This window comes from Galeopterus variegatus, unplaced genomic scaffold (assembly GCF_000696425.1).
Source record: "Galeopterus variegatus unplaced genomic scaffold, G_variegatus-3.0.2 Scaffold44, whole genome shotgun sequence".
Classification (NCBI taxonomy): domain Eukaryota; kingdom Metazoa; phylum Chordata; class Mammalia; order Dermoptera; family Cynocephalidae; genus Galeopterus; species Galeopterus variegatus.
The window spans coordinates 196,512-209,119 of NW_007726155.1; the positions used below are offsets into that span (position 1 = coordinate 196,512).

General features: G+C 40.3%; 1 protein-coding gene across 1 annotated transcript in view; it reads right to left on the reverse strand.

The window, feature by feature from the left end:
• Positions 1-10,845: 10,845 nt before the first annotated feature.
• Positions 10,846-12,608, reverse strand: part of GPR27 (G protein-coupled receptor 27) — a 7,767-nt gene continuing 6,004 nt past the window's right edge. Inside the window, exon 2 of the mRNA XM_008571816.1 lies at positions 10,846-12,606. Within this exon, the coding sequence (XP_008570038.1) occupies positions 12,166-12,606 (441 nt within the window). The 3' untranslated portion in view covers positions 10,846-12,165. The remainder of the gene's footprint in view (positions 12,607-12,608) is intronic.

Genomic DNA, 12,608 nt, shown 5'->3' on the forward strand with positions numbered 1-12,608 from the left:
TTTACAAGATTAAAGTTGGGGACCATTTTAATTTTAAAAACAGGACATTTTTGGTATTCAGTGAGAGTCAGTGTAAAATTCACTGGCAACCATTTATGATCTGTCTTCACATTGCCATGTATTTCGGATAATATCTTCAGCATAAATACTTCTTTCATTCTCTGATATCTTTGTCTAATTTGTTAATTCTCACTACTCCCTTCTGTGTTAGAGAGAACTGTATTTCTTCCAGAATTTAAAAAATTTTGTATATGTTTATGATGTAAAACGCGATGTTTTGAAATATGTATACATTGTGGAATGGCTAAATCAAGCTAATTAACATATGCATTACCTCATATTTTTTGTCATGAAAATGCTTAAAATCTACTCTCAGTGATTTTTAAGTATACAATATAGCTGTGGTCACCATGTTGTACAATAGATCTCTCTTCCAGCATTTTTAAAGGTATCCTGTGACAGCCTTTAACAACAGGATCCTTAAATAAGCTTTATTACCCCCCACCAAAAAATATTATGTATCTATATATCAGAGTACTTTCAGAGTACATGCTTCCCAAAATTAGAGGTGCAATTAACATTGCTTTTCTTGAAGCACCATCCACATTTTCATTATTCTCCATCCCCAAGAGATTCTGATTCCATTTGTCTGGGATGAGACCTAGGTGTTGGAATTTTTTTAAAGCTCCCTGATTAATCCATGTACCCATGGTTGAAAGCCACTGAGAAAGAATAAAGGACTGTACTTCTATAGAAAGACTACTGCTATACTGTGACACTTTTTGATGAGACACCTTTCTGGTTAAATTAGAAGTGAAGATGGTAATTAAATGTCTTTGTCTTTTTGTGCCACCGTCAAAAGTTCCTATGGTCCTCATCATAAATGACTTCATTTTCTTTCATTCTAGAGGGAAGCTCCCAGAGGAGTCCCACTTGAGAGTTTCCGTGGTAGTTCCATAGCTCATATGAAGAGTCTCTGTAAAGTTGCCTGGAACTAGATGAGGGAAGCTGGCCCCTGGCCCTCCTGCTGACCTCACAGCTCCCTTGATTCCTCCATGACCTCTCAGATCCTCCAGGTGCACCCTGCCAGGTGACCCCCTTCTGCTCTCTGCAGCAGATGTTGTCCTCTCCCAGCCCCTTCCCCATACATCTCAGGATTTCACTCTATTTTACTGGGTCGATAAATCATCAAAATGCTTTAGAAAGTCCAATATTGTACCACATAAGGTAACCGAATAAATCAGATAAGTAAGCATTTCAACAAAATGTATATATGTCATAAAAGATTAAAAGCAAAGAAGTAGAAAATTGTGGTGTGTGCAACATGATCTCTGGCAACAAAATGCAGCGGATAATCTATAGTATGTGTATACCGAGTATGTATCCTTGTGCCCACCTGGGGATTTCCTCCTCATGAAGCCTAGAGCAACCACTCATGCGGTCGTGTGCGGTCGTGCCAGCTAGGCAAAACGACAGCCTGCTCCATGCAGTGACAACTGTAGTGAATATTTCCAGGCACCCTGTAACGTTAGTTCAGGGTTTCTTAACGCGGACACTACTAACTTTCTGGGCTATGTAATTTTTTGTATGGAGGACTCTCCTGTGCATTGTAGGATGTTTAGCAGCATGTCTGTCCATAACTCACTAGGTACCAGTAACACTCCCCCACCTTGTGACAAACAAAAATGCCTCTAAACATTGCCAAATGTCCTTTAGGGGTTGAAGGTAGTGATAAATGGTCCCCCTTTAAGAACCACTGGTTGAGTCGAAAGCTATTTCGTGTCTGCTTGAAATCATTTAATAAATTTCTACTTCAGTATCAAAAGTTGAAATGACAGTATTTAAAAAGTTAAACCTCCAAATGGGACTTTGCGAAATCAATATCCTAAAAAGCAAACAAAACATTTTGCATCCAAAGTAGTGGAAAAGTAAGCATTTGATACAATTTACATATTCAATCAAAGAAATATCAGTTATCTGTCAGTTCTATATTTGATTGTTTCAAAGAAGGCATTTTTTATGTCACTCTTTAAAATATAGCTTAAAGCAAAGGGCGCAGAAAAATAAATTCTATATAGATGAGTGATTTCACATCTTTAGAGTTCGCTTCTAACAAATTTCCACATTGTTTAGATCTAAATTCTCATCATTTTGATTAAAATGTGATTTAATTTATGAAAAATGTTTTTGTTGCAGAAACTCAAAAGATTTGCATGCAAAATTGGGGGAAATTGTGTTTTATTAAGTTAGATTTGAGTAACTGTTGAGAAGTTCACAAATTGAGTTTCCCTATAGACAAGATTAAGGCTGGCATGAGTGTATTTGGTTCACTCTTAAAAATAAACAAGCAAATCAACAAAAACTTTTCTTTATGGAAAATTTTAAACATAAAAGTAAAAAGAAAAGTGTGTAAGGAAGCCTCATATATCCACCATCCAGCATTTTATCAACATTTATCATCCTAATGCCAGTCTTGCTCCGTCTCTACCTCCCCAAACCCACCTCTAACCCTTCTGTATTTCCTGGAAGCAAATCAATTTGGTCCCTTTTTGATGGGGTCTACTAGTCATGCAGCCATCAGCATCATCAGTCTTTTCTCTTTTGGCTGTCTGCTTATGTCCCCAGATGTGGTCAAGTTCCTTTCACTGATAAGCCTGCACTCCTAAACATTTACTCTTGAGATATACTTTTGAAATCCCAAGCTGGAGTTTGAAATGGAAGAACAAAATATTTCAGGACCAGAGTGAGCATATGAATGAATATTTTTTGCTCCTGTATACAATTTTAAAAGATAATATATCACTGATCAAAGTATGAGAACTACAGAAGAATATTGTTAACTATGATGCTGTGATTGTTTTATAGGGAATTGAATGTTGTCTGAAATTATTAGTCCGTTGGACAGCAAATGTTAACATTCTCTATTTTCTTGGATTTGGTGAGGAGGGGGGAAATCCCTGAATAGAAGAAAAAACTGGTAAACTAGTTGACTTCCATAATTCATTCATTCTCATATTCATGTATTCTCATATATTCTCTCTCTCTCCCTCCCACTTCTCCCCCCACCCCACTTTTTTTTCCTCTCTGTCAGTAATTTTCACTCAGTAGTTTTACCACTCATCTAGGGCTATGTGACTTAATTCTTAGGGATGGAATGTGAGCAGAAGTGATCAGCCTCACTTACTTAAAAAAAATTGTACTCCACTTCCTCTCCAATGGGGAGGTGCAACAATGAATCTGGCTACTCTGGACCCAAGGAGTGAAGGCCCTTGGGGAAGATGGTAGAGCTTACCTGGGTCCCTGGATGACCTCTTGAAGCACCCACCCCAAACCAGGGAAAAATAACTAAGCCTCTCTTATTTTAGGTCTCGTTGCTAAAGCACTCACACCTCTACCCTCACCAATGAGTGGAATCACTCTTTTCATAAGTGTATCATTTTGTTAAACATTGTATTTCATTTTCTTATCTTTAAAAACTTGTTTTTGTGTTCTTGTTTGGGGGTTGCCCTGCAGAAGATGGGATCAGTTGCACATCTGCACACCCAAAATTGATTTGAGTGTTTGGATTGATGACAGAACAAAACTAGGAGGATGTAACAAGATTTATTAGTCACATAAAGTGATTTTCTGGTTAGAGCAGGGCAGGCATGAATTTGTCCAGGTGGCAATAGCAAGACAGTGAGTTTGGTTTTAGCTTTTACTGTGGCCAGGAGGCAGAGCTGGGGTGAGGGTTTCTGCCAGGATTAGCTAGCCGAGGTATAAAAAAAAAAAAAAAAAAAAAGAGAGAGAAAGAAAGAAAGAAAGCGAGAGAGAAGGAGAGAGGTGGGGCTTGAGAGGTGTCAGTGTTCAAAGTCAAATAGGACTTTTCATCTTTATTACAGTCTTGAAATACTATCTTAATGAGAAACTGCTAACGAAATGGAGAAAGAATCTTCAAATTAGAAGTGATTAAACTTATATATTTTGGTCACAAGAGTATTCATATTCCAAACACTAAGAAAATGTGTAAATCTATCTTCTTGTAGCCAATGTTCTAAACTCTGAAAGATGTCACCTACCATGGCTTAAGAAATTTTGGAGACGAGTAAAGTCACTGAGGCCCATTGCAACTGTAAATTTTCTTATGATGTTTAACTGAATTTTAATCTTGCCAAAAGGTGCCAGAAAAAAAAAGAAAAAAGAACAAACTTTAAATGACAAACTTTCAGTGAACAAAACTGTTTTTCAAACTAGCAAAAGTAAAGTAATATGCTATAAGCAGAAGACTAATCATGTCTTTGTATAATTGTGTTCCTTTCAATAGAGACAGGTTATTAAATACATATCTAAAGGTATTCAATTCTAATATCTCTATAAAACTTATAGGTAACTTACACATTAAAAAAAATCCTTTGTCAGACCACATATCACCATACTCACAAAGGATTAGAACAATTATGCAAATGAAATTCTATAAATAGCTCTGGGTATCCCATAATTCCTCAAGATAGATATGCAAATTAAACTGATCATGACTGCAGGTTAAAAGAATTACATACTGTCCAGTTACACTCTTTAAATCATTTTGCAGAATGAGTACCCGTGATGGGTTCTTTTCTATCTCTTCTACCTACCACATTGCCATGCATATTGATCAATATTCAGGAAATATATGAGGAATATATGGGGGATAAAAGGGAAAAAATGGATATGTTAAGTGAAAAAGACAAGGAAAATTTCATCTCCTCCTGCATTTTAACAATTGCTATAGAATTTTTTAATAAGACATGTATTAGGTTGGCATTGACACAAGTAATTTTTCAAAGCCCCTCAAAATTACAGCATGTCGGTGTCTTTAAGAAAATGAAACCATTTATTGCTCTCTCCAAGTTCCAACACAGGTTCCAAACAAAAAATGATGTGTGCTTCTCAAATATCATTTCCTGGCAGAAAATAAGATTTCCATCCTAGAAAGCTATGCAGACTGTCGTAATTCAGGTAATATAAATGTATTAGGAAAATGTTTAAATACACACTTTTCCAATAGTTTACATGTTCTCCACCTAGAGTAGGCTGGCCACTTAAAACTTACTTTATAAATGTCTAAATTATTACTCCTAGAAGCCAAGTAGTAATAGTTTTAATTTACCTGTCCCCTTAATGTTACTGAGAAATAAGAATAATGTGTTTATGCCTTGACATTGCAACTTGAAACATTTTTGCATGATTTCTCTGTGTAATCTGAAGTGACTTCAAGACTTAAGACCTGCTATTCTCCTCCTCCTTTGGGAGTGGGGTGGCGTGGTCCTCTTGAGAGATACCTGTTGATTTCTATTTACTTCTGACATTACTGATCAACAGAGTCTTTGATGGCTCACCTCACAGCAAGATTTTATGTAACAAACTTCCTTCATTAAAATGACCACATTCCTTCCTGGCACTTGAACATTCAGCTAGAATTGGAACCGAAAACTTAGAAGAGAGAATTATGTGGTTTTATTTCACTTACAGAAATGTATGTTAAAACTGGACTCCAGAGTGAGGACAGTGCAGGAGTCAGAAAGGAATGTAAGAACCCAGGAGGAGGGGAAGATGGAACCTGGACAGATTTTGTTCCAGTTGTCTGGTGTTTCCTTTTTTCTTCAATTGGGTAACTAGAGATATAACGTCTAGGGCCATTTCCAGACAATCTATTATGATGTCTGATCTATTCGATATCCCAGAGCTCTTTATCTAGATCCCTCTTTTGGCATCTATCATGTTCTGCTTTGCTTCATAGTTTGGTGTGCATTTGCCAAGTTTCCCCAATTCACTTGCTAACTTGTTAGCAAGAAAACTGCACCTTTCTTATTCCTGTGTCCTTCTGCACTGTCCAACACAGAAACTGGCTTCTTACTAGCTTTCAATATCTATTGGTTGGATGGTTTCATTCAGGTGGTTTTCCAGACTCTTGTAATTAGATTCATGATATCAAAAAAAGTTCAAACATACACTGATCCGAAAGATATTATAAAATGCAGTTAAACAGAACTTGCCTGGTAATAGGTATCTGTTTTGATCTTCCGGATTCATTTCAATCCAAGAAATTATGTCAAATCTATCTCATTATTTTTCTAGAGCCAGGTTAATTAATTTAACAGCATCAGGCAGAACAATCTGATAGTTGGAAAAAAGGAATTAAATAAGTCTAGTTTTTAAGCTTTGTCAATACAGTTCCAGGATATCAAGCATACCTTTCAAAGGGGTGGGGGGATGGGGTAGTTTTAAGTATTATTGCAGTTACTTGTTCCTTCAAATAACAGGCTTCCTGAATATTAATGGCTGGAACAATAGTAGTTTTTATTTCAAAACCACAAGTCTAGACGTTGCTTCTCTGGTTAAACAGCTCAGGAATGTTAACATGGGTGCCTGCACTCTTTATATTTCTGTCCTGCTATCTTCACTGTGTTTACAGTGTCTCTGCTCAGGGTTGCATGATGGCTGCTGTAGTTTCAAGCATCACATCCAACACCATCCCAAAAGGAACAACGAGAGGGGGGAAGAAGGCTATCCTCATGGGCTGGGTTAGACTCTGTAAGTCTTGTCCAAGTTGGAGAAAGAGCATGAAGAACCCCTTGGACTCAGATCAAGTTTGCTTTTACTCTAATTTACTCCTAAAGCAGGCAGTTCAAAAATGATATTGGGACTAGAATGCAGGTGGGTAGAGATGGTCTCCCCTTGCCTTCCTTGCCCCTCATGGAGAGAGTCCTGAAGTTCAGTGGTCTTGGCAGCCCACACAGAGTGGCATGTCTGCCAAGTGAATGGAGAACAGTATTTTGGGTCTGCTGCATTTTATAACAAGAGCTGCCTCAGTACACACAGACAACTTCAAATGTGGGTAAGAGAGTTAAGTCTCCTACTCAGTCAGCCATGGCACTCACATCTAATGACTGAGTTCGGAACTTTGAAAATCTTACAGGGTCTGCACTGGGACAATATCCCCATCTCTGTTGAGGCTAGGAGTTCACCCTTTATGTCCAGTTCACACTTTATGTCTGAAAGTTTAACAGACAGTTGAGGTGGGGACGTAGAGGAAGAGAGAACTTTGGACATAAAGAACAATATGTGCAAAGGTACAATGGTGTAACACAGTAGGGTCTGTTGAAGGCACGGGTCCTGAGGAGAGAATAGGAGGAGGTGAGACTGGAGAGGGAGCCAAGAGCCAATGGAGCATGCCAGGTGCAGGAGTGCAGACTTCTGGAGGTAAACAGAATGTACTGTGGGAGCCCAGAGGAAGCATGACTGGGCTGAGAAGGGCCTCCAAAAGTCTTGCACCTGTGTCCAGCACAGACCTGATGTTCAGCTAGGACCTGGGGGTACAGTTGTACAGGTTAGTCATGCCCATGCCATCCCAGTTGTTAAATACAGTAGTCCCCCTTTATCCCTGGGGGATAAGTTCCAAGACCCCCAGTGGGTGACTGAAACCAAGGATTGTACAGGACCCTATATATACTATGATTTTCCCTATACACATACCTATGATAAAGTTTATCAGTTAGGCACAGTAAAAGATTAACAACAATAACTAATAATAAAATAGAACAATTATAACAATATACTATAATAACAGTTATGTGATTGTGCTCTCTCTCTAAGTATCTTACTATACTGTACTCAGCCTTCTTCTTGTAATGAACAGCATAGGGTTGTTTTTTTTTTTCTTTCCTTATTTAGCTGAGAACTTTCACCTTTTCACTTAAAGGAAGCACTTTATGGCTTCTCTTTGGCATATCTGAATTGCCAGCATCACTGCTTGTGTGCTTTGGGGGCCATTATTAAGTGAAATAGGGTGACTTGAACACAAGCACTGTGACACTGTGACAGTCTATCTGATGACAGGTGGACAGTGTGGACACTCTAGACAAAGGGATGATTCATGTCCTGGGGCGGGGGGAGCAGATGGCACAAGATTTCATCATGCTACTCAGAGGGGCATGCAATTTAAAACTGATGAATTGCTTATTTCTGGAATTTTCCATGTAATAGTTTCAGATTGTGGTTGACCATGAGTAACTGAGACTCCAGAAAGTGAAACTATGGATAAGGGAGGATTACTGTATTGTGAATATTACCCCTGCTCTAGAGGAGATGGTGAGGGTCGCAGGCAGAGAGCAGGGCATGGGCTTTCTAGGAAGAGTGGAGACCTTGTGCAAAAGTCATCTGAGAAGGGAGAGGTGGGAATACAAGGAGAGGATGAGGCCGGGGTGGTGGACAGCCAGACCATGAAAGGCCTTCTGCAACACACAGAGCTTTGCAGTCAGTTCTCTGGGCCTTGGGAAAACAGGGTGGACTAGATCCCACCAACCCAATGACCCACTTGCAAAATTAATCTGTGAGTCAACTCTAGGACCTGGGACCTGGGACCCTGTCACATCTAAGGGGAAGGGCATTTGATGATGTAGAGGGCTTAGATGGCAAGACCAAAGACTCAGCAGAAATAATTATGTCATATTTTATTTCTTTTAAACATAGAAATGAAAGGAGAAAAGCAAGGGAGGGAGGGAAGGAAAAAGGAAGGAAGAAAGGAAAGCAAAGGATAGGGAAAAGAGAGAAAAGAAGTAAAAACCAACATGGCAAAACTGACAAGATTTGGCAAGGCTGAATAGTGGATATAGAGATTATTTATCATTATTGTTATTGATTTGTTTTATGTTTCTCCACTTTGCTTGAAATATTTTTGTTTTTTTGTCTTTTTCCGTGTCTGGCAACGGATCGCAACCCTCAGTGTCGCCCCGGTACTGGACCGGGGACCGGCAACGGGATCGCAACCCTCGGCGTTGCTCCCGCGCCTCGCTCAGCCAGTGAGCGGGAACCAGTCTGTATGTGGGATCCGAACCCTCGGGCAGGAGCGCCGCCGCACTTCCCAAGCGGCGCACTATCCAGTGCGCCACCGGGCCGGCCCATTGAAATATTTGTTTTAAAATGAGCATGTCAGGTATAAATTTAAATAGATATAGACTTTTGGGCAGTTATTTGACATAAGGTATCAAAAGAACTAAAAAATGCTCATTTTTGACTCAATAATTTCATGCTAGGACATGCAAAGATTTATGTACAAGAAATCTATTTTCTATTGTTTCAAGTATAGTGATAACTCATTCATTTCACCTTGGGTGGGTGGGAGGGGAAGGCGTGCTGAATTAATTTCCCAAATAAACAAAATGAGCTATTTTAATGGAAGTCTTCCCCAAATACATTGTACCTGTCCTGGTACAATGAGAAGAGTATTCTGGACACAACCAACCTTTTCTTGATGATTTCTGATTAATGTAACTAACATCAAAGTACATATTAATGATTCATTGATCCAAAAAGCTGTTGGGTTCGAAGGGCTTTATTGTCCCTATACACTACTTTCTCATAGGAAGTTTGTTTCTCTGCCTGTCTTGGTTCTTTCTTTTTCCTTTACAGCTGGCTGTTATTTCTTGCTTCTCTCACCTGAACTTTCACTGGAAACCTTGCCTTCTAACATCTAATCAGAATTTTAAAACAAACGCCCCCCCCCAGGAAACCAAGTATGTACATGTTGTATCTAAAGCAAATCATGTTCAAACAAAGACCTGGAGGAATGTCTCCAACCACCTGAAGAACTTGGCTAAAATACTTTATCCTGGGTCGGACCTCAACACATCCTAATTTAGAACTTCTGGACCACACAAGCACTTAAGGTAATTCTTATGAATGTTAGAATTCAAGAATATCTTCCCTGTGGATTCGCCTATGAAAAAATACCTTATGAACTCAAAGCTATGCAGGGCCAACAGGTCGTCTCTGGTACAGTTGCGCTCTGCCTAAGGCTGGAGTGTCTCGGGAGTCTGCTATGATGGCTTCATTCCTGTGCCATGCCAGGTGCTAAATATTCTGACTATCACATGGACTTGATGACCTCTGTTTTCCGAATTTGGATTACTTGGGTGAGTAGAGGGTCGGGTGAGGAGAGATTTACTTCCTGGGCCTCTCTGTCTTTGGGTTGGCTGAGATTCGGATGGTTGAAGTCCACCTGGACTTGTGCCATGGGGAGAAATAGGGTAATTGTTACTCATATTTTCCAAATATGATAATGTCTTCACAGACTGATTAACTTTCACAAACAAAATAAAATAATGCTGCCTACTTACCAGAGATAAATTGGCCACACCCTCTTATCATTACTTATCCTTCTTGGGCTGAACATTTGTTTTTTTTTCCTTTTTGTCTTTTTTACTGACCGGTAACGGGATCACAACCCTTGGTGTCACGCCGGTACCGGGGACCGGCAACGGGATCGCAACCCTCGGTGTTGCGCCCGCACCACGCTTAGCCAGTGAGCGGGAACCGGTCTCCACATGGGATCCGAACCCTTGGCGGGAGCGCCACCGCACTCCCAAGCAGCGCACTCTCCAGTGCACCACCGGGCCGGCCCTTGGGCTGAACATTTAATAGTTTATATCATACTCAACTAAAATAAGTTTCAATATTTACTGCACCCATTTTTACTTATTACTTTTATCAAAATGATTACTTTGCTCATACTCCTGTCTGATATGTTTATAAAAAGTTTTTTTCTATTGTATGTCACTTAATGAATAATAATTAAAATCCTCTCTGTCATGCAAATAAAACAGTTTTAAAGTGGTATATATGTCTACTGCTTTTTCCTATTAAAGAGAAGATTTGCAGATTTTTATGTTGCGTTTTAAATTAAAAAGTCTCCAAATGTCTTCGATATGCTGATGGCCAAACTACAAAACCTAAACAACATTCACTAAGAGGATAATAGAACATGAGTAAAATACTTAGATGCATATTAGTATCGGTCAGAGCCTCAAAGAACAACAAAACAACCACTCCAGAATGAAAATACTGGTATATTTGTATAATGCAAAGAGAAATACAGATATAAATCCTCAAAATGGAAGGTACATTAATAAAAATGTAGCATTATAAGCAAAAAATATTATATAGTACTTGCAGAATTGTCTTTCAATTTAAGAGTAACATCTAACAAAGAAATATTATTTAAATTATAGTTCTCATTAATAATTCAAAACAACCATCAATAGAACAGCACAGTTTAACCTAGCAAACATTTTAAGGAAATGCTTCGTCTCCTAGAAGGAGGGTATCTTTATATTCCATTCATTTATTATACCAAGGACAACAGAACAACTTTCAAAATGGAAATTAGTTTCATAAGACAGAATAAAACTGGGCTTTTCAAAGCACAAGCCATTTCCGTAAAATTATTTTAATTTTTACTGGTAAGAAATACCTAAACAATTTTGACTTAGTACTCTGCTTCTCAGAGCCCTCCCAATCTGTGAACCACAACCAGTACATACAAACACATGCAATACTGTACTTCTCCAAACCATTACTAACCCAAACACTTTTTAGTCTTTTAAAAGGTACAATTTTACAGAAATGTTTCCATTCAAGATTGGTATAATACAGAAAACAGTTGTCGCTGACATGTATTTTTCAGTAGTACAGGATAAACTAGGAACCAAATCTTGTTACTTACTGCTTACAGTATGACTGCCTTGCTACTGACTCCCATTCTGCTCTTTAAGTTCAAGATCAACACTGAACAAAGTTCTCAACACTTCCAAAGAACCAGCGCAGCACAGCTGACCCAGCAGGCATTCAGGGGGAACTTTAGACACTAACCTCCCGGCCCCCTTCTCCTGCTTCCAACAGAAGGCCCTCGAGAAATCTAACTTGTGAGCTCCCCGTGGGTTCCTCTACGTCACCGCAAAATGTAATGCCACTTGAGGTTGTCAAAAATAGCTTCTGTAGAAAACTGGCCATGGCCTTTAGGAAATGTTGCATGAAGATTAGTTTAGCTTTTATAGAAAAAGAAAAAAGTAATCACACATGGGATAAAAAGACGTTAGTACCAGTACAAAAAGACTGCAGGGCCTATTGTCAGGAAGAAAGTAGTATCTTAGGAGAAGGAATGTGCGGAGCTGGAGTGGGGCTGGAACACGCAATCCCCACCTCCACCCCCCAAAGAGGAGTCTGTACAATCCAAGTGTTTTCCACTTCGAGAGTCATTTTGAAGGCAGCTTAGAAAATTAAAAAGGGGACAGTAGTGGGGACAAACGACGTTGTCCAAGCCAAAGGGAAAGGCTGGGTTTGGGGCAGGGACTGTGGCAGGAGAGTCCTTCATAAACCAATGCCTTTCAAGTCGCAGGGGAGGGTCGCCTGGGTGGTCTGGGGGCTCTGGCAGCACGGGAACTGGGCCCTGAAGCAGTCCCTCAGCTCCCTGTTGAAGAGGAAGCACACGACGGGGTTGATGCCAGCCTGCGCGAAGGTCAGCCATACGGAGGCCGTCAGGTAGGCCTGGGGGACGGCGCCGGGCCGCACCAATACCCGCAGGTAACTGGCCACGACGTAGGGCCCCCAGAGGAGCAGGAAGAGCAGCGTGACGGCGTAAAACATCTTGCACAGCCGCTTCTCCGTCTTGAACTCCTCCAGCACGAGCAGGCGGCGCGCGCCACGGCCCGGCCCAGCGGGCCGGATGCCCACTAGCGCGGGCGGCGTGGGCCCGCGGCCGAAGCCCGCCGTCCAGTTGGCGGCCGCCTGGCCGGTGGCGCCGGGGCCGTGCT